At 51.8% G+C, this 27,345-nt stretch overlaps 1 protein-coding gene across 6 annotated transcripts in view; it reads right to left on the reverse strand.

Moving 5' to 3' along the window:
- The window catches only part of CCDC88C (coiled-coil domain containing 88C), a 146,074-nt gene that overhangs the window by 49,172 nt on the left and 69,557 nt on the right, over nt 1-27,345 (reverse strand). For 3 of the 6 annotated variants that reach the window (XM_070358848.1, XM_005892612.3, XM_070358849.1), the window contains exons 5-12: nt 14,999-15,057; nt 14,128-14,211; nt 11,265-11,405; nt 10,700-10,884; nt 9,952-10,033; nt 8,998-9,156; nt 1,764-1,910; nt 967-1,111 (exon numbers count right to left, since the gene is read on the reverse strand). In XM_070358848.1, coding sequence (XP_070214949.1) covers nt 967-1,111; nt 1,764-1,910; nt 8,998-9,156; nt 9,952-10,033; nt 10,700-10,884; nt 11,265-11,405; nt 14,128-14,211; nt 14,999-15,057 — 1,002 coding nt within the window. Of the gene's footprint in view, nt 1-966; nt 1,112-1,763; nt 1,911-8,997; nt 9,157-9,951; nt 10,034-10,699; nt 10,885-11,264; nt 11,406-12,990; nt 13,309-13,655; nt 13,806-14,127; nt 14,212-14,998; nt 15,058-22,609; nt 22,698-27,345 lie in introns of those variants that run through there. The other 3 variants (XM_070358850.1, XM_070358851.1, XM_070358852.1) reach the window with 3 other exon arrangements.

Consider the following 27,345-nt stretch of genomic DNA (forward strand, 5'->3'; position numbering starts at 1 on the left):
AGTGGTCCTCCCCAATGGACCTACTCTCCTCTCAGGGCTAGGAATCAGAGTGATCCCACCCTCAGCCCCCAGCACAGGGTACAGGCCCCAAAGCACAGACAAAGCTCACTCCCCTCACAGGCTGGTAGTTTAACAAACTGATGTTTGGTTTGGAACTGATGGGACACCCCTCAAAGAGAAGATGCTTTCCAGCTACGTTCAACAAACTTTCTACTGTTTGGGGGGATGCTTATGGGAATTGAAAAAGGTGACTCCCAGCCCAGCTGAAAGCCCTACCTTGCTCTGCACAGCTCTAAGTAAACAATAACTCGCTCCATCACAGGCACGTGTGCTATTTCTGAACACAGGAACTGGCTTATTGTTTGCTGGGCACCGAAGCTTCCTGCCGCAGTGCTGACTGCTGCCCCACCCACCTTTCCCTGGCCGAGACGCCCCGTCTGTCTCGAACAGGGACAGCGGTGCAAGCCAGAAGAGGCCTGGGTCCTGGAGAAGCAGCCACTTAGCAGCCCCCGCCCGGGGAGACAGAGAACAGACTGCATCCGTCTTGCCCAATTATGCAAATAAATGAGAAAATAATGCCCAGGATACACTCATAGCGGGGATGAGTGACCACTGGGGATGTCTCCTGCCATCCAGGGCTTTCAACCGTCCACAGATAGGCCTCTGATGCCCTCCGGGCGTCAGCGCGCGGTAATCTGCAAGCTCCTGGGACTGTCCATATGGGAACTGGGAAAGCTGGCAACACTTAATTTGTGTTTCATGTCCTGACATCAAGGCTGCCAGACCCCTCCTGCTCTCCTTGGGGAGAAGGGTAATGAAACAGTTCCAAATGGCACTTGAAGGAAATCCTATTTACTCGGGGTGAATGGATGGCCTGACACGGAAGATTTAGAGCCCAGGGCTCGGCTCCCTGGATGAGGAAGCAGCCGCGGGCTGGGCGGCTCCCGGGCACCGGGCGCCCCCTACCGTCCGACAGGTCTGCGTTCTTGGACAGCTGCTCCAGCTCCCAGCCGAGGTGGGCGGACTCGTTCATGCTCTGCTTCTGAGCAATCTCCAGGACCATGTTCTCCTCCAGCAGCTCCTCTATTCGCTTCTTATCCGTGTCCCGATCCTAGTGCGGGAAGAAAGACGGAGTGAGAATGTGGCTGGGGGACCCCTCTGGACAGGCCCTGGTCCTGGTGTATCCACCCCCACCCCATTCCTGAAGGATGGAAGACCTTCTAGGCACCTGCTCGCTTCCCCAAAGAGAAATGAGTCTAGCCCAGGGCCCAGCTGGGAGTTACGGCCACTGAAAGATACACTGACTGGCAACGGAGGGTGATGGGAGCGCCCAGGTCTCTAACTGAATGCTGTCTGAACAAAGTGACTTATAGCCCAGGGCTTTAGAGCAAGTACCCTGGTGACAGGCGGCTTCGTGGCTCTAGGGTACCTAACATGCCTCGAGAAACCTGGAAGGGAACTCAGGGATCTCAGCTCAGACCTCACCATAAAAGCCAGCAGAGACTCTTCTTGCAAAAGACACACACATGAGCTCATCCATACATGAGAGGTCCGGCATGGTGGTCTCGTTCTGTCCGTCTGTGGGCGCCCAGCGGGGCCCACCCTGGCCGCCAAACTTAGTGAGCTACTCTCCGCAGTCAGCGCATTACCATTTTGGCAGCGGCACCAAAACCAGTGTTGGAAAAAATCAGAGAAGGGCATGGCACAACCCGAAACCACCCCAATCTGTTTAGACAGGTCTGTGTGGCAGCAGCCTGCAGTACCAATTCCAGGTCGTGAAGCTTCGATTTCAGCTGCAGGTTCTCTTTCTCCAGCTCGTGAACTTTATCGCCCCGGGCCCGAGCAGCCGTCAGCTGTTCCTCCAGCATAGCCTTGGTTTCAATTAAAATGATATTATCTTCTCTTAGCTCCTGAGCAGCAAAAACATACATGAGAACCATCAGATAAAGGCACCTGCTTCGTGATGACAGCTCGTCCAGGTCTCTGGACCAAAACAAATAATCCAGGGGAAAGGTTGCTGCCTTGAGAGAGTTCTGTCCCCACTTTTGAGCACCGCCACCTTTTTCATTAGGTCAGGCCACATGGACTTTCACGACTGAAAGAAAATATCCATGAATTATCTGACATGTGCACACACTGTTGCTGCTGGTTGGTAACTAAGTTGTGTCCGATTCTTTTTCGACCTCATGGACTGTAGCCTGCCACACTCCTCTGGCCAAGGGATTCTCCAGGCAAGAACACTGGAGTGGGTTGCTGTTTCCATCTCCAGAGGATCTTCCCAACCCAGGGATCGAACCAGTGTGGGATCGAACCCAGATCTTCTGCTTGGCAGGCGGATTCTTTGCCGCTGAACCACCAGGGAAGCCTAATATCCACACTACCCAGTGTAAAATAGAGAGCTAGTGGGAAGTTGCTATATAGCACAGGGAGCTCGGCTTGGTGCTCTATGATTACCCAGAGAGGTGGGATGTGCAGGTGGGAGGGAGGTCCAAGAGGGAGGGAATATATGTATACTTAATAGCTGATTCACTGTGTTGTTCAGCAGAAACTAACACAACATTGTAAAGCAATCATACTCCAGTTAAAAAAAATAATAATAAATGAAATCAATCTGGGAAGGTAACACTTTCTTTGCTAGCCACAGTGCACAGGCATGTGACATCTATAACCTCGCCTGGTTGGACAACTAAACTCCACTGACAGCTCCCGGACCTCGCTGAGCCTCCATTTCCTTAACAAGGAAGGAATGGGGTTAAGAGTCTGTCCCAGTTCAAGGGCTAAGTCTAATCCTCTCAGCTCAACATTCATTCCATTGATCAGGGTGTTGGGGAAGCTGTTCTTTCGTTCAATCAACAGCTTGTATGTAAGCATTTTATACATATGCTCTTGGAAAAACAACTGTTCTCAGCCGTTTCCTGGAAATGGGGAGTCTTTAAGACAGTGAAGTCACAAACACACGTGAACCCCACAAATAAGTTCCGGGCACATGCTGGGTGTGGAATACTATGGCTGCCCCCTTGCAGAGTAGTCCGTCATGCAGCCCAGCACCACTCAGCATCTCGGGGGAACCAAGAGTCCCCTGAATGCTTTCATCTCACAAACATGCACACAGGGGATGTTTCTCCCGGTGGGCAGTGTTCTAAGGCTGGCCCCACGTGTGGATTCTAACCATTGAGAGCTGGGCTGGGAGCTGTGTTATCCACTGCATGTCCACTCGCCCTGCATGGACGGGCCAGAATCCAAGATTCCTGGTAGAAGGGAAACTGCAAGCCTTCCGGTCAGCGGACACGGTTCTGATCAAAGCCTGACAGCCATAAAAGGTATAATCATCAAAACTCTAAATTCCCCTGGGCACCCTCTCTGCTGGAGATGACATTCACCGTGTGGTTGGCCCTGCACCAGGGGCTCCCTGCCCCCATCCCACTCACTGTTCACCACAGTCCGGAGGGGGAGGAGAAAGAGGCCGATTTGGGTAAATTAAGGAATAAATTCCAAATCACAAAGCCAGCAAAGGGTGAAACGAGGATTCGAACATGGGCCAGAGAGCTCAGACTGCCTGCAACCTATCCTCCAGGGCCTCATGTGGGTAAGAGGCTCAGACTACCAAAAACAGTGAGGCACAGCAAAAGAGGGATTTCAATCAGGAAGAAGACCTGGTCCTCCTCTCTGACCACCGCCTCCACTGTTCGCACCTGTATTCCAATAGGTCCGCCCACCCGCACTCCCAGCCCAGAGTTCCAAAACAGGCCATCCCTTCATCCTCATAACGAACTCCTATTCCACCTGCAAAGCCCAGCCTGAGCTGCCCCTTCTGAGAAGTGCTTGCAGATTCCCACTGTCCCACTGGTTGAGTCAGCTGCCTGGGCTCCCAGAGCACCCTGGGTACACTGTGCGACAACGGTGTGCTGGCCTGTCCTCCTCCTCCAGACTGCGAATTCCTCAGGGCAGGCCTATTCCACTTCTGCTCTTGTGGGCCTCACAGGAGTATTCAGTAAACACCTGTCAGCTGAATCACGTCATGAGGGGGGATCACAGGTGGCATTCAAGATGGCCTTGATTTCTGACAGGCAGGGATAAACAAGGGCGACCAGGGGAGCAGAATACAAGACAGGATAACTTCTAACTACTACTCAAAAGTGTTCAATTTCCTGGTGGTAACCACTTGACCATACATTAGACGACAGAAATAACTACCCTTGTGCACGTCCTCACCTCAGAAGTGAGAAGCCTGCAAGAAACTAAGCTCACGCTCTCACACAGCCCAGGGCTCGGCCCCAGGCAGATGCCTGCCTCCCCACCTCTGGGGCACCTGTCAGCCAGCCCGCTCCTGAGGACAGGACCCCAAGTGAAGCAGGTGGCCTGACCCAGCCCGGCACACAGCTGAAGGGCCGCATTTAGGAAGTCACAGTCCAGGCCTGGCGGTCAGGGCTCATGTGGTTCAAGAGCTGCCCCTGCCCGTCTGTGAGGTGACTGGCAACGTGGGCTGACGGCTCAGGTCCCAGGGCTGCCACATGTGCTGCCAGCCGTGGGGCCTGGAGCAGACACCTTTCTCTCACCGTGGATCCTGCCTTCCTCTGCTGGACATGAGACAGGGCTGAGGTGGGGGTTGGCTAGGATAAGGCATGCGAAATGGTCTGTGCATGGCGTCTGGGGCCCAGTAAGCAGGCCAGCTGCTGATTACCATCTCTTTTTGCCCCCGTGAGACGCTGTTCAGGCTGGCACTCACTGAACATCACATAGCATCAAGCTAACAGTTATTTCAGAGATGCCTTATGTCCCCCCTCCCAAAAAGCACCAAAATTCAGAAGGAGGGGTAAAAATCAAAGCAACCACCAGCTCCTGGCCCACTGCCCTCAGGACCACCCAATGGATCCCTAAGCACCCAACGGATCCCTAAGGTGTCCAGAGCAATGGAAAGCCAGCCCTGAGGGGCCCTCAGGGGAGGGAGCCCTGGGTTACCCTACTTGGGGCAAGCAGTGGCTTCCCACTCAGGAAGGACCACCCCTCGATAATCTGTGCCCACCCATCCCATTCCACTGGAGGCCCTGAGGCTTCACCGAGGACCTGCCTGCTTTTAAACTTCGCCCGACTCAGGAGCGTGGTGGGCTGAATCATAAAGCAAGCATTGGGTCTGTCCTGCACTAACTTCTCTGTGCACCAAACTTTAAGACAACTCCCAGAAGTCATTAGGAAACAGAGTCCCAATTGGAACAGAGGGTCTGCCCTCATAAGGTGATCTTAGCGGGGATGTGATCCTACATGGGGACAAGACTTGCTCAACACCCAGCAAGCTGATGTGGCAGCTGTTCTAGCTGTGCACTATGTCTCCACCTCTCAAGCTACTGTTCATTTCAGAGTCAGCACAGACCAGGAAGCTACAAATCTCAGAGAGGAGTGGAGACAGGCCTGCCTGGCTTTCACCCTGCCCAGACACACATGATACTATGCATCTGTCCTTGCTGTCGGGGATTTCAGACAATGAAACGTGGGACAACAGGAATCTCCCAGGCAGTCTTTCTGCCTTTGTCCTCCTCCCATGCGGTCCTCTGGACAGCAACCCCTGTGCCCTGACAGCAGTGAGGTGCCACCACCCTCTGCAAAAGCACTCAGGGGTCTGCCTGTGCGACCCCACATGCCCCACTGCACCTAGGGGTCGCCATGCCACGGTCCTCTTCTTGCTTGCTGTTTTAATCCCTACATAAATAGACTAGGACCCACATAAAAGCCAACAGAAGCTGAAAAACAAAACATGGAAATTTGTGTTCCATATTGTTGTTTAGTTGCTCAGTCCGTGTCCGACTCGTTGCGACCCCATGGACTGCAGCCCACCAGGCTCCGCTGTCCATGGGATTCTCCAGGCAAGAATACTGGAGTGGGTTGCCACTCCCTTCTCCAGAGGATCTTCCCAACTCAGGTCTCCTGCCCTGCAGGCAGATTCTTTATTATCTGAGCCATCACAGACCAACATAAAAGCAGACAGAAGTTGAAAAGCAAAACATGGAAATTTGTGTTCCATATTATTTTAACCAAAATTGACCTTGCCCTCGCCCTGAGTCCAGTTCTTTATGTTTCCGCCCATGTGGCACTAACACATTTTCTCTTCCGCGATGTCAAGCCTTTTCTCAGCAGTGAGACTAGACAGACGCCAGGGGAGGGCACTTGGCTGCCTGTTGCTGCCCCTGTCCCAGAGAAGCGTCCCCCTCGCATGGCGGCTGTCCACAGACGTGAGCTGGCTGGAGAGCATGACCACGCGCCTTTCTGCCCTGCTGCTCGTCACACCTAATGCTGCCTTGTTCCAGAGGAGACAAAAACTCACGCTTCTTCTCCATCCTTCTCCCCAGACCACAAGTCTGTTCCTTACTGAGCAATGGTTTTTTACTTGCCTTGCACAGTGATTTCCAAGCTCTCTGTGTGTGCCAAGCCCTGGGCACACGGTCAGGTAAGAGCCAGGCCCTGTCCTTAGGGCTCGTGGTCCACATGAAGCATCTGGCCACACATGGCAGACGGCAGGTCTGCAGACGGCTCGCAAGGCCACTGCATCGACTCCAATCAAAGAAGGCGTGCACAGGTGGCTCTTTTTCTCCGTTCTTGAGACGCCAACATTATGGGCATCCAAGAAGAGCACGGCTCATCCTCTCTCTAGCAGCCTGGACTCCCCGGACCAGGCCCTCTGCAGACTCACGCGTGTCACTGCCTGCCCTCCAAAGAAGCATCCTACACAGACAGACGCTACAGGACTTTTTCTTGTGACAACAAACGCCTGCAAAATTTGAGGCATCGCTAACCTCATGGTAAACTTTACTATGAAAATTATCATTATTATGATAATAATGACTATAATGAATAATAATAAAATTCATCATTATGAAAATACTGGGGCTTCCCTGGTGGCTCAGTTGTAAAGAATCTGCATGCTAATGCAGGAAACATGGATTCAATCCCTGATCTGGGAAGGTCCCACAGGCCATGGTGCAGCTAAGCTCATGTGCCTCAACCTCTGAGCCTGTGCTGTAGAGCCTGGGAGTCCCAACGATCGAGCCCACGCATGGAGACTACGGAAGCCCGAGTGCCCCACAGCCCATGCTCCGCCACAAGAGAAACCACTGCAATGAGAAGCCCCCACATGGCAACTAATGAGTCGACCCCGTGTAGCAACGAAGACCCAGCACAGACGTAAATAAATTATAAAGTAAAATGGAAAACACTGCTGTCACCACACAGAGGCATAACATTTGAGAATACGGAAAAGGGGTTCCCATGTGAAACCATCCCCCACAAAAGGCAGGAAACACCCTGAACGTAGGGAGCAAGTCTGATCTGTGCCCGGATCCCTTGCTCCTGTCGCAGGGCTTGGCCCCATGCAGGCGCCGAGCCCGTGTCTGCCCAACTAAGAGAGGTTGCTCGGACAAGGTCAGGAATGAACACGGAGACTAAAGACAGGACACCGAAACCCATCCCCTCCGAGGCTGGTTGTGGGGGTGAGCTGTGCGAACTGCGCTCCATCCATGATTCCACTTGGGGGCTGCGTGAGGACTCCCGGTGCAGGTGGGGCTGGAGGGGCTGCTGAGGCAGCAGTCTGAGGAAACTCACACATGACTGTCCCCACCTCTCCTGAGGGCAGCTCGTTCGGCCAGCTGTGGGAGCCCTGCGATGCATCCTGGAACCTGTTTGTGCTGGGAGTCACGCCTTTCAAACTTAGCAAGGCCGGTGGACCATCTCAGGACAAAGCCCAGAGCTGGTCTCCCACCCCCATCGTCACTGGGGCCAGTGCTGCCTTCCCGGAACACCCAGTGCCTGCCCCGTGTCACTGACAGTCCTCAGGGAACAGACACTCCCTGAGTAGGTCTGAGGAGCAAATGGGCCCTGGACCACAGGCTTCTCCATCCCACTTCCATGCACCCCAGGGACCCCAGGGCCTGTCTCCGTGGTAGAGCAGGTTGCAGTCAAACAGCCATCCCCACGCATGCTGGCCAGCAGCTCAGCAGGAGGCCGTGGATAGGGAGAGGGCAACACCGTCCCGAGACCTATGTTCAGTCTCTCAGAAGCCTCCTGGGCGGCAAGAAGAGACTTGAGAACCTTTTCGTATGCGCTGACATTCAGATCTCACCCTGCTAGTTAAAGTGTTAGTCGCTCAGTTGTGTCTGACACTTTGCAACCCCAAGGGCTGTGGCCTGCCAGGCTCCTCTGTCCATGGAATTCTCCAGACAAGAATACTGCAGTGGGTTGCCATTCCCTTCTCCAGGGGATCTTCCTGACCCAGGGATCAAACTCAGGTCTCAGCATTGCAGGCACATTCTTTACTGCCTGAGCCATCAGGGAAGCCTCTGCTCATTAAAACCACCTCTAAACTCCAAGATTTAACGTGGGGGCAAAACCCCTCAATTCTCAGAAAAGAGGGTTCTGGAAGCTGCTGCTGATGGAAGGCAAAGGGTGAAGGGTGGGAGGTCAAAGCATCAGTGACCCCACCTGGATACTGGTCTCTGTTCCCCCTTCAGTCCCGACACCCTCCCTCGCAGCTCCCCACAACCTGGGTATCAAAGGAGGGCCCACCATTGAGGGCTTACTATGGCATTTGCTCAAACACCAGGCATTTCACCTCTTTCATCTTAGAAGCCTCATGAAGTAGCACCACTATCTCTACTTTATAGATGAGCAAGGGGTTGGTCTTGGCAAGGTTCAGCCATAGAAACATGCGAGAAGTCTTAAAAGAAGAAGACACCTAAACCGAAGCCCATTACTGTGACATGACGTGAGAGAAAGAAAGAAATCAAGACCCTTTTGTTACAAATCACATTCCTTCCTCGCACCCATCTGACACCTCGAGATGGAGGAGAAGCAGAGCGGGAGGCCCCTGGGGAGGAACAGGCAGGTGAGGGGCAGGGACGGCGCCAGCTGCTGAAACCTGCTGGCTCCTCATCCCCGAACCACCAGGACAGAGAATCGGCAGGTCCTTCTCAGGACCGGTCTGGCGAGCCCACCCCGAGGCTGGGCGCCTACCTCCATGCGGGCCTTGTAGAAGTCCACGTCATGCAGCTTCTCCCGGCAGCGCACCAGCTCCATCTCCAGCCTCTCCACGCGGTTCGCCTTCTCCCTCAGCGAGTCCAGCTCATCCCGGTAGGCGCGAGCGGACCGCGCGTCCGCCGCCAGCTGGATGTTCTGGGAGACGGGCAAAGACAGGGGAGCCTGACGTGGGGGCACCCCTCTGGGGAGGGAAGACACAGCCACGGCTCTGAAGTGCGGCATCTCCGGGACATCCTGGTAGCTGAGGGGCTCTCAGTGCAGGCCACTGCATGGTGGCCCCACCTGCTGCCATAAGAAACGGTCACCCCCACGGCCGTTCTCAGGACGACTGGCTCTCGGCAGTGTCACTTTGAGTGGGAAGGAAACAGCAGCCTTTGCTGGGAGCTCCCAATGCTGCATTCCTGAGCCCCTGGGCCACAGTTACTGGGGCGTCCCAGCCGCCCTGCCCTCTCGGCATGCATGTGCACATACACACACACACACACACACACACACAAACACAGTTACTGGGGTGTCCGTCACCCTGCCCTCTTGGTGCATGCACGCACGTGCACACACACACACACAGGTACGCCCAGCTACCAGGACATCCCAGTCACCCTGCCCTCTCGGCATGCGTGTTTACACACACATACAAGTATACACAGTTATTGGGGCATCCCAGCTACCCTTCTCTTTCAGCATGCATGTACACACACACACAGACAGACACACAGGTACACACAGTTACTGGGGCATCCCAGTCACCCTGCCCTCTCAGCACGTGTGTACACACACACACAAACACAGGTACACACAGTTACTGGGGCGTCCCAGTCACCCCTTCTTGGCATGCGTGTACACACATACACACAAGCACAGGTACACCCAGTTGCTAGGGTGTCCCAGCCACCCTGCCCTCTTGGCGTGCACATATACATTCTCGCTCACCTCCTGCTTGACCTTCTGCAGCTCCAGCACCAGCTGATCCACCTCATGCCTGGTGTCCACCAGCTGCTCTGTCTTCTCCTCCCTGGGGGGCGATCAGAGCAATCGGAAAACAGTGAGAGGGCCTGCCGGGCACGCAGCGGAGCAGCCCACCACCCCGTAAGACCCCAGCGGAAGAAGGAAAGGGAACTGGGTTTCTGGCAGGGGGGAGGGGTGAAACTGGCATGTGATGTCTGCAAAAATGTTCCTGATTTCCGTTCTTTTCCATTTTTAAGTTTACAATGCCCACCACCCTCAAACTACCTCCATTGGGCACCCGGTGGGCTTCCCTAGGAGGGTATAGGAAGTTAAGCAGACACTGGGCACAGTGGCACCACCTCACTGCCAAACAGGTAGCAGTGCCCACTGGTGAGAGGCAGGCAGCCCCCGAGATGATGAGCAAAGTGGCATTCCCCCGCTGCAGGAAAGGGGAACAGCCTCACCAGATGGGGCAAGCCACATCCCCCCTCCAGCCCCAAACCGTACCAGTGTGTGGTCACCTGAGTCCAGATGGGGCCTGGGTGTGGACTGGCGGGAGCCCTAACCTCTTGGGAGAACCCCTTCTCGTGCCGGCCCCAAGAGGCTAGCTGACGGTGCTCAGCGTGGAGTCAGAGCCCTCCTGCTCCCCGCACCACACAAGCTGATAGAAACGTGTGTCCGCAGCCCACGGCACAAGAGCAGAACCAAGAGCCCAGCCGACTGGAGGACTCACAGCTCCTGCCTGACGCGGCGCAGCCTGGCCTTGGTGTCTGCCAGCTCCACGGCCAGATGCTGCTTGTCCTCGCTGGAAAGGCTGCTGGTGGGGCTGGGGGTGGACTCGGCGCTGGAGGACTTGAGGGGGCTGGGGGGGTGCTGCGCCTGGAGGTAGTCCCGCTCCTGGGTGAGGTCCACAATCAGCTGCAGAAAGGGGGGTGGGCGGGACAGGGAAGGGAGAGCTTACACCCGAACTCAGTGCACAACGGTCAGCAGACAAGAGGAGCTGGCTGAGAACCAGAAACCATGAGGAAGCAGGAGGCATCGGATATAAGTTTTCGAAAAAAGATGAAATGTTGAGTGGGACAGAAACCAGGAGGGACCCGGAGCTCTGCGCTTTGATGAACCTCCCCCTGTGCACAGGGGTCTCAGAGGTGGCCGTTCATACACTGCAGGGCAAGCGCCACCCCACTTATCCCCACCAAAAACCAGACAGAGAGAACCAGGGGGATCTCAGGTTGGAGACAAAGCATCAGGACGAGGAGCTGTCCCTCCTGGACCCGCCAGGCCGCCTGCAGACGCACCTCCGTGCACTCGTCCCGCTCGTCGATGAGCCGCCGCAGGTGAAAGACCATGTTCCGAGACAGGGCCTCCAGCTCCTCCGGGGCCACGTCCGGGAGCTCCAGCCACTGCAGGTCGAAAACGTTCTCCTGGTTGTGGGTCACCTGCGGGCATAGGTCAGGTGCTGAAGGGGTGGGCAGGGCATAGCCGGGGTCCCGGGAGCAACCCCTCCCCATGACCGGGGGGCAGGGCCCCCGCTGACTGGTCCTCCGGACAGATTTCTTATGGCTGGCAGGGGGCACCTCCAGTCTGTGCAGACGCCCCTTAGCCAAGCTCTACTAGCAAGTCAGGCCTGCTTACAACACCAGCTCCTAGAGGACACGGATTTTTATTTTTTTTTATTTTTTAAATAACAGAGAGCACACCTTACAACTCAGAAGAACTTCCCTAACAAACCATCCTCAGATATTCTTACTGTAGAGTCAATTTACAACACAAACAAGGTAAGTCCTAGGGATGCCAAGGGTAAAGAGAGGAACGGTGTGTTATTTCTTACAATCTAACGCAAGTACAGCATATGTTAAAAATCTTATGTTGACATGTTGGGTACGCAACAATCTTACATTGATTTTTCGGAAATATTTCCTAATTTAAAGCAATTTGTTGGCGGGGGTGGGGGGTAACCTCCCTGTCAGTCCAGTGGTTAAGACTCTGTACTTCCACTGCAGGGGGCACAGGTTCGAGCCCTGGTCGGGGAACTAAGATCCCACATGCTGCATGGGGCAGTCACAAAAAAAAAAACAGTTTTCAGGTAGGCTTGGGTCTTGTCCCCACAGGCCGCATAAGATTGGTGGTTTTTCCCTTTCTGTCAGGTGTGAGTGGAAACCCACAGCCAGGCCTACAATGGGCAGCCTCTTCAACCTTCAACTACTCTGCTGACCTGAACTTCTCAACCTGACACCCCAAAACCTGGCAAAGGAGGTAGAAGATCTATTTTGAGTCCCCACCTTCTCCATTTGGAAAGATAAGTATTAGCACACTCAAGCCTCAACGGGGGAGAAAACAAAAAGAAACCAGGGGTTATGCACTCAGACAGGCACACCACGTATTTAAATTTTTCAGCAGCAGAGAGAGGAGGAACGGTTCAAACACAAATAACAACAAAAAACAAAGACAGGGCCCTTCAGTTTCTCAAAAGACACCTGCTTTCTTACCCCTCCCCTCCTTACAAGGAAAATTTGGGGATTTCCCTGGTGGTCCAGTGGCTAAGACTCTGAGCTCCCAAGGCAGGGGGCCTGGGTTCCATCCCTGCTCAGGGAACTAGATCTCATATGCTGCCGTCAAGAGTTTGGATGCCACAACGAAGACACAGCACAGCCAAATAAATTAATTTTTAAAAATTGGGGATTCAGTGAATCTCAGAGAATGAGGAAGAATCTTACCCCATAGTACAGGGCATCCTAAAGTATGAACTGGGATTGAGAGGCTGGGTTCCAGGCCTGTTCCATACCAGGGCTACGGAAAGGCCTCTATAAAGGGGGTTCAGGGCTATAAACACAGCCGCACCCCAGTAACCCCAGGAGCCTGTAATGAAAGGCTTATGTCTCTCCTCCCCATTCTGACACAGTGGGTTTCCCGTGAGGCCCGGGCACCTGAATGTTTAAGAAACACCCAACTAATTCCAAAACCCAGTCCCCAGGCGAGCCACCGACTTTGATAATCATGCAGGACTTCTTTCTGGGCGCATACCTTTTTATCTTTTAATATCCTGCTGGTGGAACAGGGGAGACAGTGAGCAGCAAAGTCCTGGCTAGTCTCCAGGACCTAGTCCCCAGATATATTTTCAAAACACAGAGACACACAAGGAAAATCAAAAGGCAGAATGGTTCTATGGCTAGCAGGTCACTGACACGAACGGCTGAGAATATTTCCTACAACACTTGACTGGCTCTGCTGGACGTCCTTCCCACAACAAGCCGCATCCGTCTCTTGCATTCAAATCCTGACTCGGAGCTCGCCACCCACAGTGCCCCGGCGGGCTGAGGAAGCCCGGCAGCTGCACCCCGTGAGGGGAGCTGGTGAGGGGAGCTCCGTGTTCAGCTGCCTCTGCCAGTCACGCACCTGCTCCTACGTGCTTCTGCTCATGTCTTTTTCATGCATTTATCTCAGCTGTCCAATTAGACGGAAGGTTGAACTGTACCTCCTAAGATAATTAAAACACATAAGGCTTCTTTTGCAGGAGGGTGGGGTGGAGGTCAGGGCAGTACGTTTCAGGTGGGGGCTCAGTTTCCAGGGAAACCGTCCCCCCTCAGTTGACACCACCTCTGCCAAGGTCAACAGCACAGGGGGTGCCCTCAGTGCAGAGCCCCCCACTCCCAACCCCACCCAGGCGGGCTGGGTGTCCAGAGACAGACCTTCTGGGACTCGCTGGTTTTCAACTTTCCAAGCGGTGGTGGTTATTTCTCTGCCATGTCACTGACAGGAGCAGCGACTCTCTCTCTCCATAAAGATCAGCCATTCGAAACGGGGTGACATTTGCCAGAATACATTTTCAGGGACTGTAAATCAAATTCTGAGCCTAAACTGCTTGACAGCTCTTAAAAATAGTCTGAGTCCATATTAGGCAAGAAGAAGAGGCAAAAGAAGACTTGATTGAAGTTTAAAAAAAAAAATTTTTTTTTTTTGGTTTCAAATCCCCATTTTAGCTTACTGACAGCTACCTTTCCAAATAGGATCCATTTGTCGATGGTGTCTGAAACCTTAAATTAGCAAAATCATTCATGGGTGATGTGTTCTTTAGCCTTTTCAGGGGGAGAGAACCTGCCTCCTGGGTGACCCAAGAACAACGGTCCACAGCTAAGCACCTCCCCAGAGCCTCCCACTTACCTCCTGTATATGAGCCACGATCCCCGCCTGGGTCTCAATGTCCAGTTGTTTGATCCTTTCAATAAATTCCTCTTTCCTCTCACACTGTGGAGGGTTACAAGTGTTAATGAAAGCATTTAACGATGAGGCCCACCTGAGGCCACCAGAGTCACAGAAATACAGTTTCAAAAGGAGCCCCACCCCTGACTTTTTCTTTTATAACCAAGAATGCTCTGCACCCCCCACCAGCCGTCACATTGATGTTTCTCTGTAAGTGGCTCAAGCTATCTGTATCACAATCACCTGTGCGGGGGCGGGGTGGGTGGGGTGGGTTGCTGTCTTTAAAAACACCAGTGGGTGGGACACAGACAAATTTTCCAGGGGATTCTTAAACAAGTAAAGACCAAGAGCAGCTGGTTTAGGCCAGTGGGGGGGTTGGGGAGGCAAACTTCATCTGTAAAGGGCCAGATGGTAAAAATCTTAGTCTGGAGAGGCCGTCCATCTAAGCTCATGCCATAAGAAGAAAGCAGCCACAGGTCCTATGTAAAGGAACCAGCATGACTGTGTCCCCATGAAACTGTTTACAAAAACAGGTGGCAAGTCAGATTTGGCCCACAGACTGTCTGCTGATCCTTGCTCTAGATGTTCCTACACTGGGGACAATTTGCTAAGGACACCTGGCCCCGGGGATCCCCACCTGACCTCTTGCCCAAGATGCCAGGAGCTAAAAATGGTTGCTACCCAAGATGCCGTCACGTCTCTCACAGGAACCCTTCGACCTTCTGTCCCGCTGGGCTGAAAGTAGCTTCCCCCCCACATCACCGAAGCGGGGGCGTCTTCCCCGCAAAGCAAACACAAGAGCAGCCCTCTCCACCCACCTGCCGAGCCCTACCTGGACAGCACAGCCGAGCACCAGCAGCAGCACCTTCTTAATCTCCTCCATGCTCTTCCCTAGATCAAAAGAGCCACACAGTTAACTAAGCTCAACTGTCTGAAAAATTTCACCAGTGATATACACACACCTGCTGCAGGGGGGGTGAAAATCAGATACGCTAAAAACGAAGCTCTCTGCCCAATGATGTCCACTTAGGGTGTACACACTCCATCTGTTTTCTGCATATGGGTTTGTTTATTTCTTAAACCAAATAAGAATTCTCGTCCCTCACTACTTGGGGCCCTTTTCCATTCAGATGTATCATAAACTCTTTCCACGATGATCAGTGAATATGAGCATCCCTTTCTAATGTGTGTGGTCAGCCAAGCACAATGGAAGAGAACCATCCCCCCACAGGGAATACTCAGTCGACCCTGAGATAAAACTGGACTTAACCCTTCCCTTCCACCACACAAAATTTCCAACACACAAGGGAGAAGAGTAAAGTGAACCCTCCGCTCATCACCCACTTCACACAATCAACATTTTAAACGTCTATTCCATCCCCCGACCCCTGCCTTTGTTCTCAATGTCTGGCTGGAGCACTCCGCAAAGCAAGTCCCAGACACCACACACTGCATTTTTGATGGTCTCCTACTTACTTTGTACAAAAGCCACAAATGAATTCAACTACCCCCTTTCCAGAGATCTGATTTTTTGATATTTTAATCTAAATGATGCTACAAAGAACATCTTCTGGCTAATTCTTTCATCCGTACTTCCCTCTTTAGGATAAACTTGCCTTTCAAGGTTTTCCCACTTTCAAAGAGCTCTGCAGAAAGGCTCTGCCATTTTACTCCCTCACAACTAATATATGATAAGCCCCACATCCCCACACCCAGACCAAGACAGCTTTAATGCTCTTCCTCAGCTTTGCCAATCAGGCCCCCCAAAAATCACATTTCATCATTTTAGATCATGTCTCTTTCACTGTGCTTGAGGCTGTCAACTTGAAAAATAGCTGCAACCTAAAAGCCAAAGAGTTATATTTTATTTGGTGGGAATTTTTAGGACTTCAAGCCTGGGAGACAGCATCTCAAGTGACCCTGAGAGAACTTGCTCCGAGGAAGAGAGGGCAGGAGTCAGATCATATAGAAGTCTGCAACAAAGGGCAGGTAGTCTGAACATCCAAAGTATTTTTGTGAATTAAAAAAAATCAGATATCTCAAGGGATTTAGTGCTTTTCAATGTATGGGAAGATGCAAGCGTCTGGGCTCACTGCAATCATTTCTTTCATACGCATGAAATGAAAGCTATCTGGGGCCAGTCTCCTGTGTTTTCACATCCCAAGTTCCTCAGTGCTCACTGTAGGGAGGGGCTGCAGCCTAAACGCGGCCAGACGGAGGAGGTATCCTTTTCCTTCTAGCTGCCCTGGAGGGCTGGAATCGCTGATGACTGTGACATCCTTGTTTACCGATAAGACAGAAAATATTCCATTTTTCAAGGCCAAGTGGGCCTTCATCTATCGTTTCAGTGGCTTAAACAGAGTGAGGATATAGACGCTCCAGACTTGATTTGTTCACCAGGAGGCCCCGTGATCCCAACAAGCCATACTCTGCTTCCCAGGCTCAGTGTCCACATCTGTGAAAGGAAGGTAGCCAGCCTGGGTGACTTACGGGGTGGTTTTCAAGTGGAAAATTCTAGTTTTCTGCCTTTCCCATTATATACTCTATTCTGTTGATGTTTCGTGGAGAAGGAAATGGCAACCCACTCTAGTATTCCTGCCTGGAGAATCCCATGTACAGAGGAGCCTGGCGGGCTACAGTCCATGGGGTCGCAAGAGTTGGACACAACTTAGCGACTAAACCATCACCACCACTGATATTTAGAGGAGACGTGACATGCCAGAAAAAAAGCATCATTTTCCTGAAAGACTTGCCAACACCCACTTACACTGGGTTAAAATGGTCCAAAGCATCATCAATAACCCCAGGATGAAGAAAACCAAACTTGTGTCCAAGAACCAGTGCTGTGGTTCATTTCGGGTCCTTGGGTGCAAAGTATATACAGAGTAACCTGTGACCTCATCCTAATGCCTCTCAACTGAGACACAGCTCAAAACAGCTTTTCCTGAGATGACAGCATGATGGTCAAGTCTCACAACCAGGGGCGGGGCATCCGCCTTCCTACCTCCCCAGCTGGAGGTGGGCAGGATGGGCTGGACCATGGGGTTCCCACAGAGCACTCAGATCCCACACTCTTTTTTCAAAAAACTTCTTTATTTATTCTGGCTGTGCTGGGTCTTCGTTGCTGTGCGCAAGCTTTCTCTAGTTGCGGCAAGGGGGGCTATTCTCTAGCTGAAGTGCTCAGGCTTCTCACTGTGATGGTGTCCCTTATTGCAGAATACAGGTCTAAGGTGCACAGGCTCAGCAGTTGTGGTGCATGGGCTTCAGTGCTCTGAGGCATGTGGGATCTTCCCGGACCAGGGATGGAACCGGTATCCTCTGCACTGCAAGATGAATTCCTAACCGCTGGACCACCTGAGAAGCCACTCTCTATGAAGAATCAGGTTTGGGGTTGTAGATCAGTCATGATGACCAAATCTTCTCTTTGCTGGTAAGTGTAGAATTTCACCCATGTTTAAAATGAAAAAAATTCTCAAAGACTTGTGTAGATTTTTTTCACCTGAGGCCTTTAATTTGGCCTGAGAGACTCTAATCCATAGACATAAGTACATGGAACTCTACAATGACTTAGCTGAGGTGGTGATCAGTCACGATTTTAGTTCTGATAAAACAGAAAAGGAAACGCCCACCTGAGTATTAAAAACCTCCAAGAGTCTCACCAGAATCTCCCCCCGGCCTCGGTGCTCACGCCAGCCCATGTGGCCGTCCTCACCTCTGCACCCTCAGGGTCAGTCCCCAGAGGCCTGGCAACGGCCCCTCATAGGCCCTTTGGTGGATATAACAGGGACAGACCCCTTCCAGCCACCACGGGCTCCTCTTCCTGCATTAATTCAGCTTCCGCAGGCCATGTACCTGGGGCTGAAGCCAGCGGAGCTGACACACAGGAAGAAAGCATTTTAAGAGCCTTGGAGCAGCTCAAACAGAAGTCAGGGTTCAGGGGATCTTTATAATACTGTTCACAGCTAAGGCCCCAGAGGACCTAATTATATCATACTTTGGATAACTTAAACAACTTGGATGATCCATTCTCCCAGCCTACAGGAGATAAAAACAGCAAATTCAAAGTGGACAGGAGCACAAGACAGACCCACCGAGAGGAGCTACAGGGTAAGCTGGTTATCTGAGAGCAACAAGAGACAAGAGGCCCTGCACACATCCACGAGAGCCACGGGCTGAGGCAGTTCAGGCAAAGAATGAAGGCCTCTGCTCCCTCAGCCTCCTGCAGAGACACACAATGGCAGCCGTGACTCGTTTATTCCTTCCTTTCTTCAGTCACACCCATCACAAACCAAGGAAAATCTCAATCTGATCCAGAGACCTATTGGGAGAGTACGGAATTCCAGTGGGCTAATTTTATAACAAAGGGAAAAAAAAAAAGATCTTAAAAGTAGAGAATGCATTTCTTCATTTTAGAAATACGGTCAGGGAATAATTATTTAAAATAAGCTTTGGGGGGTCTTCCCCGGTGGTCCAGTGACTAAGACTTCCTACTCCCATTGCAGGGGGCCCAGGTTTAAACCCTGCTCAGGGAACTAGATCCCACATGCTGCAACTTGAAGGGGAAAAAAAAAAAGATCTCATATGCCTCAATGAAGATTAAAGATTCCACATGCTGCAACTAAGACCTGGCACAGCCAAATAAAGTAATAAAATAAATTAAATTAGATAAGCATTTTGGTGGTGAGCAGGGCACTAGGGAAACTCACCCCTGCCCGCAGTCACATGAAGCAGTGCTGTGCTCATTCTCACCAAGCTAAGTGAATAAAAACATTTGCTATAACAAATGTATCCTGTGATTTTTACCCGTACACAGATTTCTAGCAAACTTTAAAAAAAAAAAAAAAGAAGAAGAAGAGAGAGTAAGAGAGAAAAGCAGAAATTCACTCATTTCTCATGGGAAGCTGATGCCCAATTTCTCTCAGGATTTCTGCTATTTTCAAAAGCTACCAGATTGTGGGTTTTGAATAGTTTTACAACATAACAGAGAAGACTCTCTGCTGGGTCCCTGCCAGCAAGGGCGGCTCTGTGGCACAGTTATGCAGGCAAAGAAGGAACAGCCCTACAGACAACTCCCTCCAAACACCTACCAGGTGCTGGGTCCTTGCTGAGCACATCCATAGTCAACACAGTTCTCTGAGCTCAGCCGAAGTGTGATCCATCGTGTCCGACTCTGTGACCCGATGGACTGGGGCCTGCCAGGTTCCTCTGCCCATGGAATTTTCCAGGCGAGAATACTGGAGTGGGTTGCCATTTCCTACTCCAGGGGATCTTTGACTCAGGGATCGAACCCGCATCTCTGAGGTCTCCTGCACTGGCAGGCAGGTTCTTTAACCACCAGCGCCACCTGGGAAGCCCAAGAAAGCTTGGCTCAAACCAAGAAAACCAGCAATTTTAAAAGCTGATAAATGCTATGGGAACCCAAGGGAGGAACACCTCGTTTGCAGTAAGGATCAGGCAAGGCTCCTTGGAAGAAAAGCTATGACAAACCTAGACAGGGTATTAAAAAGCAGAGACATTATTTTGCAGACAAAGGTCCATATAATCAAAGCTATGGTTTTTCCAGCAGTCATATATGGATATGAGAGTTGAACCACAAAGAAGGCTGAGCACCGAAGAATTGATGCTTTTGAAATGTGGGGCTGGAGAAGACTCTCTCAAGAGTCCCTTAGACAGCAAGGAGATCAAACCAGTCAATCTCAAAGGAAATCAACCCTGAATACTCACTGAAAGTACTGACGCTGAGGCTCCAATAGTCACATCACACCTGATGTGAAGAGTCGACTCATTGGAAAAGACTTGATGCTGGGAAACACTGAGGGCAGGGGGAGAAGATGACAGAGGATGACATGGCTGGATGGCATCACTTACCCAATGGACAAGAGTTTGAGCAAACTCTGGGAGACAATGAAGGACAGGGATGCCTGGTGTGCTGTAGTCCATGGGGTCGCGAACAGCTGGATACAACTTAGCAACTGAACAACAACAAGGCTTCCAAAAGGAAATGACTTCTGAGCCGAGACCCCAGGAAGAGGAGAGGTAGGTATGGGGGCTTTTCAGGGAACAGCGTATGTAAAAGCCTAGATGTAAGAGAACACGGTGCTTGTCAAGTTATAAACGCTTTGGTCTTAAGTTGGGGTGGGTTTTCATGAGGAATGGGAGGCAGGGTAGGAAACGACACGGATGTCTGTACCTAGTGAGTCATAAGCAACCAGTGGGTGGGGGAAGCGTCGAACACATCTGACACCCTCTGCATCAACCCACAAACCCAGGGGACATCCCAGGACAGGCTGAGCTAATAGTTGAGTCTACGAAAAATCTTAAGTTTACTACCCGTTTCCTGGAGTCCTGACACAGAGAAACTCCCTCCAGCCTTTCTTAGTAGAAATGGAATGCACGTAGGCTGACCTAAGCTATAAATAAAGCTACAGATGTGTGCAGCCAAAACAGAAGGGAAACGAGTTCTGCACATGGGGTAGAGGTGGACCTGGGGACAGAAATGCAGTGGGACGATTAAAGCGCACCAGCCTCTAAAATGTGGAGGCTGAGTAAGAACAAGGTTGGAAAATTCCCTGACTTTCTAATCTCATGTCTGCGGCAGACATAACTAGTCAATCACAACACTTTTTTTTAAACCGAGCCTGGAAGGAAGCTTCGGAACCCTTCTGAACACAGCACTCTCCATACAGCCAGTGCCAATCAATAAACATTGGCCCAGGAAACAAAACCTGTCTTCCGTGCCTGGTACCTAACTTCTAGGGTCCTTTTGGTGCCAGTCTTTGATGCTCCAAGATGCCGTCATTTGAACGTTCGTACATCCTCTGGATATGGAAAACGAATCTTATGTGTCAGTGATCACCTGGGTATGAAGACAGGCATTTAGATAAAGGAAGGCAAACAACCCTTTCCAAGAGCAAGCTCTTCCTGCTGCAAACTGCACACTGTCTTGCTGAGGCTGGAAAGTACAGTGACTGACCCACAGAGGCCCCCAGGGCCATGAGTCTTGAGCCAGGCTGAGGGCTGAACCCTTTACAACCTGGAAGGACTGACCCACTGGAGTTAATCCCGCCCTCCCCGTGTGCCCTCGCACCTACAGACCATTCCAGTCCTTTCATACAACACTCTATCATCTGACTGGATCCCCAGAGCAATTCCCAAAGGCTGCTATTATCTGCATTTTACAAACAAGAAGAGGCTCAGACAGGCTGAGCCACAGATCTGAGGTTTGGTCACCACCTGCTCACTCTTAACTTGCTACCGCCCTCTCCCCGAAACTGCTGCTATTTCTGTGCATTTTCTTGCAGAGCTGGGCTCCCTCTGGCTTAGCTTCTGATCCCAGTGCCATGGGGCAGGTATTTCAGCCAGGGTCTGCTGACTGACTGCAGGTAACTGTGAACACCACGTCCGGGTAGAAGAACAAAGAAAGCACAGCTTCCATTTGCTTTCTTGTTGGGATGGAGACCCCCCCACACACACATTTTTCTTAATAATTCTACATTCTGTTCTCTCCTAACTTATGTGCTGGGGTGAACCGCTCACTGTGCTTTCCCTGGTTTCTGAGTTTAAAACCAGTCATTTCATATGGATGATTATGGGGGCTGTCTCACTGATTTGAAAATAGCACTGCACTGAACATGACCCTGCTTCTCCTCAAGGTAATAATGACATCTCAAGACTCACCCACACAGGCACAGCTCTGTGCGCCCTCCTGGGGGCTCTGCTTACACTGAGAAGACCTGTTATTACTTTAGCAAGGTTACCTTGGGTTCCATAAGGAACAGTATGGGCACATGGGGACCCTCCATTAATATCCGTCCTGGGTCACGGGGTAGGAGGAGACGGGCACCTCTACATGCCACCTCACAGCCTGGAGGGCGACTCCTGTCAAACCTCACCAAGATCTCTTACACCTGGAACATTATACTTGTGACGCCCATCAGGCACACCCCCATTTATTTAATTAGTCATTCAACAAATGTTTATCACAGGTGGACTCTGCAGGCACCGAGTTGCACATCCGTGTGAAATAGCTCAGGGGTGCTCCAGAGTGTACCCTGACCAGTGACCTCCCGCTTATCCCCACGTCTCTCCTGCACCTGGCCCAAATCTGCCCCCAGCCGCAGGGATACCCCCACCACCTCATGGAGGTAACGAGAACCTCTGCCCTGGTCACAGAGACAATCTGAAACAGCCACATCAAGCCCCTCAGACCAGCACCGCCAGAAATGACTCCCGAGCCCAGCCTGCCCAGGGCACAGAAGCTGAGAGCTAATTCATTTCCCAGCACCAAACAACTGAGGATCAGAAAGGGAGATGGAACCCTAAGAAAGCAGAATCTGCACTGGCTGGAGGTGAGGCGATGGCTGAGGTGATCAGAGAAAGGGTCCCCCCACCATGCACCAGGCAGAAAACACAAAGCCCAAACATCATCGGGGAACACAGAGACCTTTGACAAATAACAGCTCGTCCCTCCTCCTCGGACGGCCACAGCCACAGAGAGCAGACCCGGTGGACGCCATGTGTGCTCACGCAGCCAGGGAGTCCCTCTCTGTGTATGGCCCATCGCTAGGAGGCGACCAAACAAAGTCCGGTTTCCAGGCAGGTCCTGCGGCTGCTCCAAAGGCCGGCATCCAGCCGCGCCTGAACGCTCGCTGGGCTTGGTAGTGTTACTCAAGTGCTTCACGTTCCTGGAAGAGCCAAGTGCTGGCTCTCGGCTCCAGTGCCCAGCACCCCCTCACTCTGGGTGGACTGGAAACTCATTTCTGAGTCCAGCGGGCAGCACAGAGCTGAAGGAGCAGGCTGCAAGCCACGCCATGTGAACCCCCGCGTGGGCACTTTTCTGAACCTGCTCCCTCAAGAATGAACTGGAAACATGAATAGGATCAAGGCCAATGAGATGAACTTTTATTTACTAACTTCTTCCCTCCTCATTTGAAGGACCTATGTGTGTGCGTCAAGTCACTCAGTTGTGTCCGACTTTCTGTGACCCCATGAACTGTAGCTCCCGAGGCTCCTCTGTCCATGGGATTCTCGAGGCAAGAACACTGAAGTGGGTAGCCACGCTCTCCTCCAGGGGATCTTCCCGACCCAGGGATCGAACCTGTGTCTCACATCTCCTGCACTGGCAGGTGGGCTCTTTACCACTAGCGCCACCTGGGAAATCCTAAAGGACCTAAGGTTTTTGCAAATGCAAACATAAAAAAAACACATGGGGTAAGAATTCAGGAGAACTAAAAAGAACAGCCCAAGTTTGGGAGAAAGAACACAAGACCTGCATTGCTCATTAGCCTCTAAGGGCAGACCCTTGACTCCCCTATGTTGCTTGGCAAGTAGGGTGCTGGGGGCAGGCGGGGGCAGGTAGCACAGAGCACAGGGTGATGGCCGGGGAGGTAAGACAGCCGCCTGCTTTCTCAAAGAACAATCTCGGAGGCAGGAAGACTGCTCATATCAACCCGACATGGAGCCCTCTCCCTGTCGCAGGGCTGGAGGTGAGCCAGCTCCCTGGCGCACCGGCCCTTGGAGGTTCCAGCTTGTCATCAGAGGCAGAGCTGTGCCTTGAGGGAAGGTTTCTATGGGATCCGAGAAACACTTCAAGGACGTCCTTGACAAGCGAGCAAGTAAACATTTAGAGGGTTAAATATTAAATTCCAAGGAGTCTCAGGAGTTCCGTTTCCTTCTGGCCTTTGAAACCTAAACTTCAGCTGTGATAGAACACTTCCTCCCTGCACCCTAGGCTCGCTGCTCCTCCTGGGACTGCTGGTACACTCCCCCTCCTCCAGGCTCATCCCACGTGGACACTCGCACTCTGCTGCTCTGTTCAGAGTTCCCTGAGGCTCTGCCACATATTGCCTCCTCCAGGAAGCCTTCCTGACCTGGCAGGGAAGAACTTATTACCCGCCGTGTATTCTGTGGGAAGTACACTCACACTGCTTCTCGCCCTGGAGCAGGCTAGTGATGGACCCCATCTTCCACCTCTCTTGCCCCAGTGCAGACTGGGGGCTCCATGAGCAGACACAGCCTGTTCATCTCCGCAGCCCCTGGACCCACAGTGGGCATTTTACAAGGAGAGGTTGAGGCAGGCTTGGGCTGAGCTCCTCTGAGCCTCTGGCCCAGGGGTGCCACTCGGAGGAGGAAGAAAGCAAGGGGTTCTCATCTTCTATGTGGGAGGGTCAGAAATCGGCCTTCTGGTTCCTTCAGCTGGAGCAGCAGAAGAGAGGCCTGCATGAACTGTGAAGGAAGCACGTTCACAGCGTCGGTGGGCACAGACTCCCTGACTCCTCAAGGGGCTTCCCCTGTCCCTGGAAGCCCCTTCTGTAACCGTGGTGAGAGCGAAGACTGAGGATGAGGACCAGATCTCTGAACAGCAAAGAACAGATTCCCCAAGGCTACCCTCCAAGGTCCCAGCCATATTCACAGACAGGACCCTACAGGGTGCAAACACAGGGTCAGCCCCTCCAGAGACCCACGAATCTTGACTGGCATTTAGAACTTGAGAAACGCCAGGCAGAATAACGATGATGGCAGGTCATATATAACCATCTGCATGACTTATGGTGATACACATATCTCTGCATCTCTTACTTACAGGACCACCACGCTGAGTGCCTCGGAATGAGTTCCCTCCCCTCTCTGGGCAGGGTTTCTGTACCTACACGGCTCCCGCCTTTGCACTCTAAACAGCTTGGGAGCGATCAGCAATTCACAAGTCTGAAACCCACTACCGAGCTTGGATACAAACCTTGGAAGACAACACAGTGCCCTCTTCCAGCATGACCGCTCTATGATTCATCGCAGAAATTAATTTGCTAACACCCTGGCTTCTTGTCAGAGCAATCTAGTCTTCTTCATGTGGGTAGCACGGTGACAAGCCTGGCTGCAGAGAAATCAGGGTGTGGCGCTCTGGCAAGCACTTTACAGATGCTGCAGACACTGGGATCCCTTGGTTCTCATGTAGAATACATTCTTCAATAAACCAGGTAAATATGTTTCATGGAAGCATAGCCAGCCAGGCAAGGGTGAGAGCAGCTTCCAGTGCAGCATCACCAGCCTAGGGCAGCCGCACACGTGGTGTTGAGCAGAGGTCGACTCTCATTTGACCCTGACCACTGACACTTGACAGTTTTATCTGTGGGAGCACGTGGCTAACATCAGTAAGGAGCACTAGCTTGATGGAAGAGGGAAGTGGGGACAGGACAGACAAGTAGATAAAGTCCGTTTCCAGCAGTTACGCTCTACTTATTTGGCACCTACTACGTGCCAGGCACTGCTCTAGATACTTAGAAGACGCTGGCGGGGACTTCCCTGGTGGCCCAGTGGCTGAGATTTTTGCACGCCGCAACAAAGATCAAAGATCCCACGTGCCACAACTAAGACATGGCAGAGCCAATCAATCAATCAATAAAAACTATTTTAAAAAAAAAACCCCAAAACCACACAAGACATTGGCAACAACAACAAATCCCCTAAAATTCCTGCCTTCGTGACAGATTACATCCTAGAGGGGGAAAAAACAAGCAATGGGGGAAAAAAACAAGCAATGCAGCAGACAGGGAAAAATAAGTAAATGAGAGAGCGTCGTGGAGGGTGATAAATGTTATGAAAGAAAAGAAGGCAAAGCAGGATGAGAGAACAGAAGTCCCAGGGAGAAGGAGGATACAGCTACACACAGGGAGGTCATCAGGATGGGGTGCACTGAGAAGGTGACATCTGAGCAATGACTTGAAGGATCTATTCCCTTTTCCAGTAGTCACATATGGATGTGAGAGTTGGACCATAAAGAAAGCTGAGCGCCAAAGAATTGATGCTTTTGAACTGTGGTGTTGGAGAAGACTCTTGAGAGTCCCTTGGACTGCAAGGAGATCCAACCAGTCCATCCTAAAGGACATCAGTCCTGAATATTCATTGGAAAAACTGACGCTGAAGCTGAAACTCCAATACTTTGGCCATCTGATGCAAAGAACTGACTCATTTGAAAAGATCCTGATGCTGAGAAAGATTGAAGGCGGGAGGGAAAGGGTACAAGAGAGGATGAGATGGTTGGATGGCATCATTGACTCAATGTACTTGAGTTTGAGTAAGCTCCAGGAGTTGGTGATGGACAGGGAAGCCTGGCATGCTGTAGTCCATAGGGTTGCAGAGAGTGGGACACGACTGAGTGACTGAACTGAAGTGATTCCTGTGAATATCTGGGAAAAGCATTTCAGGCCAAGGGAACAGAGTTAGAAGGCCACCCAGGTGCTAGGCAGGAGAAGGATGGTGGCGGCTGGAACCAGGGGGGCAGCGGGGCAGGAGGAGAGAAGAGTGCGGCTCTGGTGCAGGTAGAGCCAGGGCACCTGCCTGAGGGATGGGAGTGGGGTCGGAGAGAAGGATCAGACGTGGCCGCCTGGAAACAAGACGAAGGACAGCCTGCGACACCAGTCCCGGCAGCCTGCACTTGGCCCAGCCGCCGGGGAAGGCTCTTCTGCTGTGCACCCGTGGACGAACGTGAGAGGCCTACAGCAGGGTCCAGGGGACCCCAGGCCAGGCTCCAAGAAGTGGGGTCCACAGTAATGAGGCGCCAGACAAGATGCTTCCCCAGGGACAGGTATCCAAGGAGACGGGAGCAAAATCATGCAGTCAGAGAGGAAATGCAGAGATGATTCGAGGTACAGACAGGAAAGCAGAGAATGGGGACTGGAGGCCAGGAGGGCAGCTAGTGAGGACAGATTTTTAAATATATGAAGTCTTTTCTCATATTCACTGAACTGCCCTTGAATCCCACCTGAGGTAGGGAAAAAAGAGAACATCTTTTGTCTGGTGGGTGCAGGATGACAGACATACGGAAACATCTCATAGTGTGAGTCGTGCCATCTCCCTTGTTTAGGTCAGAGGGAGGGGGACAAGTGATTGGTGTTCTGGGATCATTCAGTGTCACTGTGTGTGTGACTGTGTGTGTGTGTCTCTCCATGGAGGTGCATTTACCAAAACCAAAAAATAACCCCAAACTGAAATGTTATAAATGACGGTACAGTGTCAGCATCAGCTAAAAAGAACACAGGTGTGCTCCTGAGCTGGATGACAAAATTTGTTTAAAAAAAAAAAAAAGCCTCCCATCCACCCCTTCTAGGCAACCACACAAGAAAAAACCAACTTTATTCTTTATTTTAAATGAAGCCCCAAATGCTTCACCCACCTACTTTTAAA

This window comes from Bos mutus, chromosome 21 (genome assembly GCF_027580195.1).
Source record: "Bos mutus isolate GX-2022 chromosome 21, NWIPB_WYAK_1.1, whole genome shotgun sequence".
Classification (NCBI taxonomy): Eukaryota; Metazoa; Chordata; class Mammalia; order Artiodactyla; family Bovidae; genus Bos; species Bos mutus.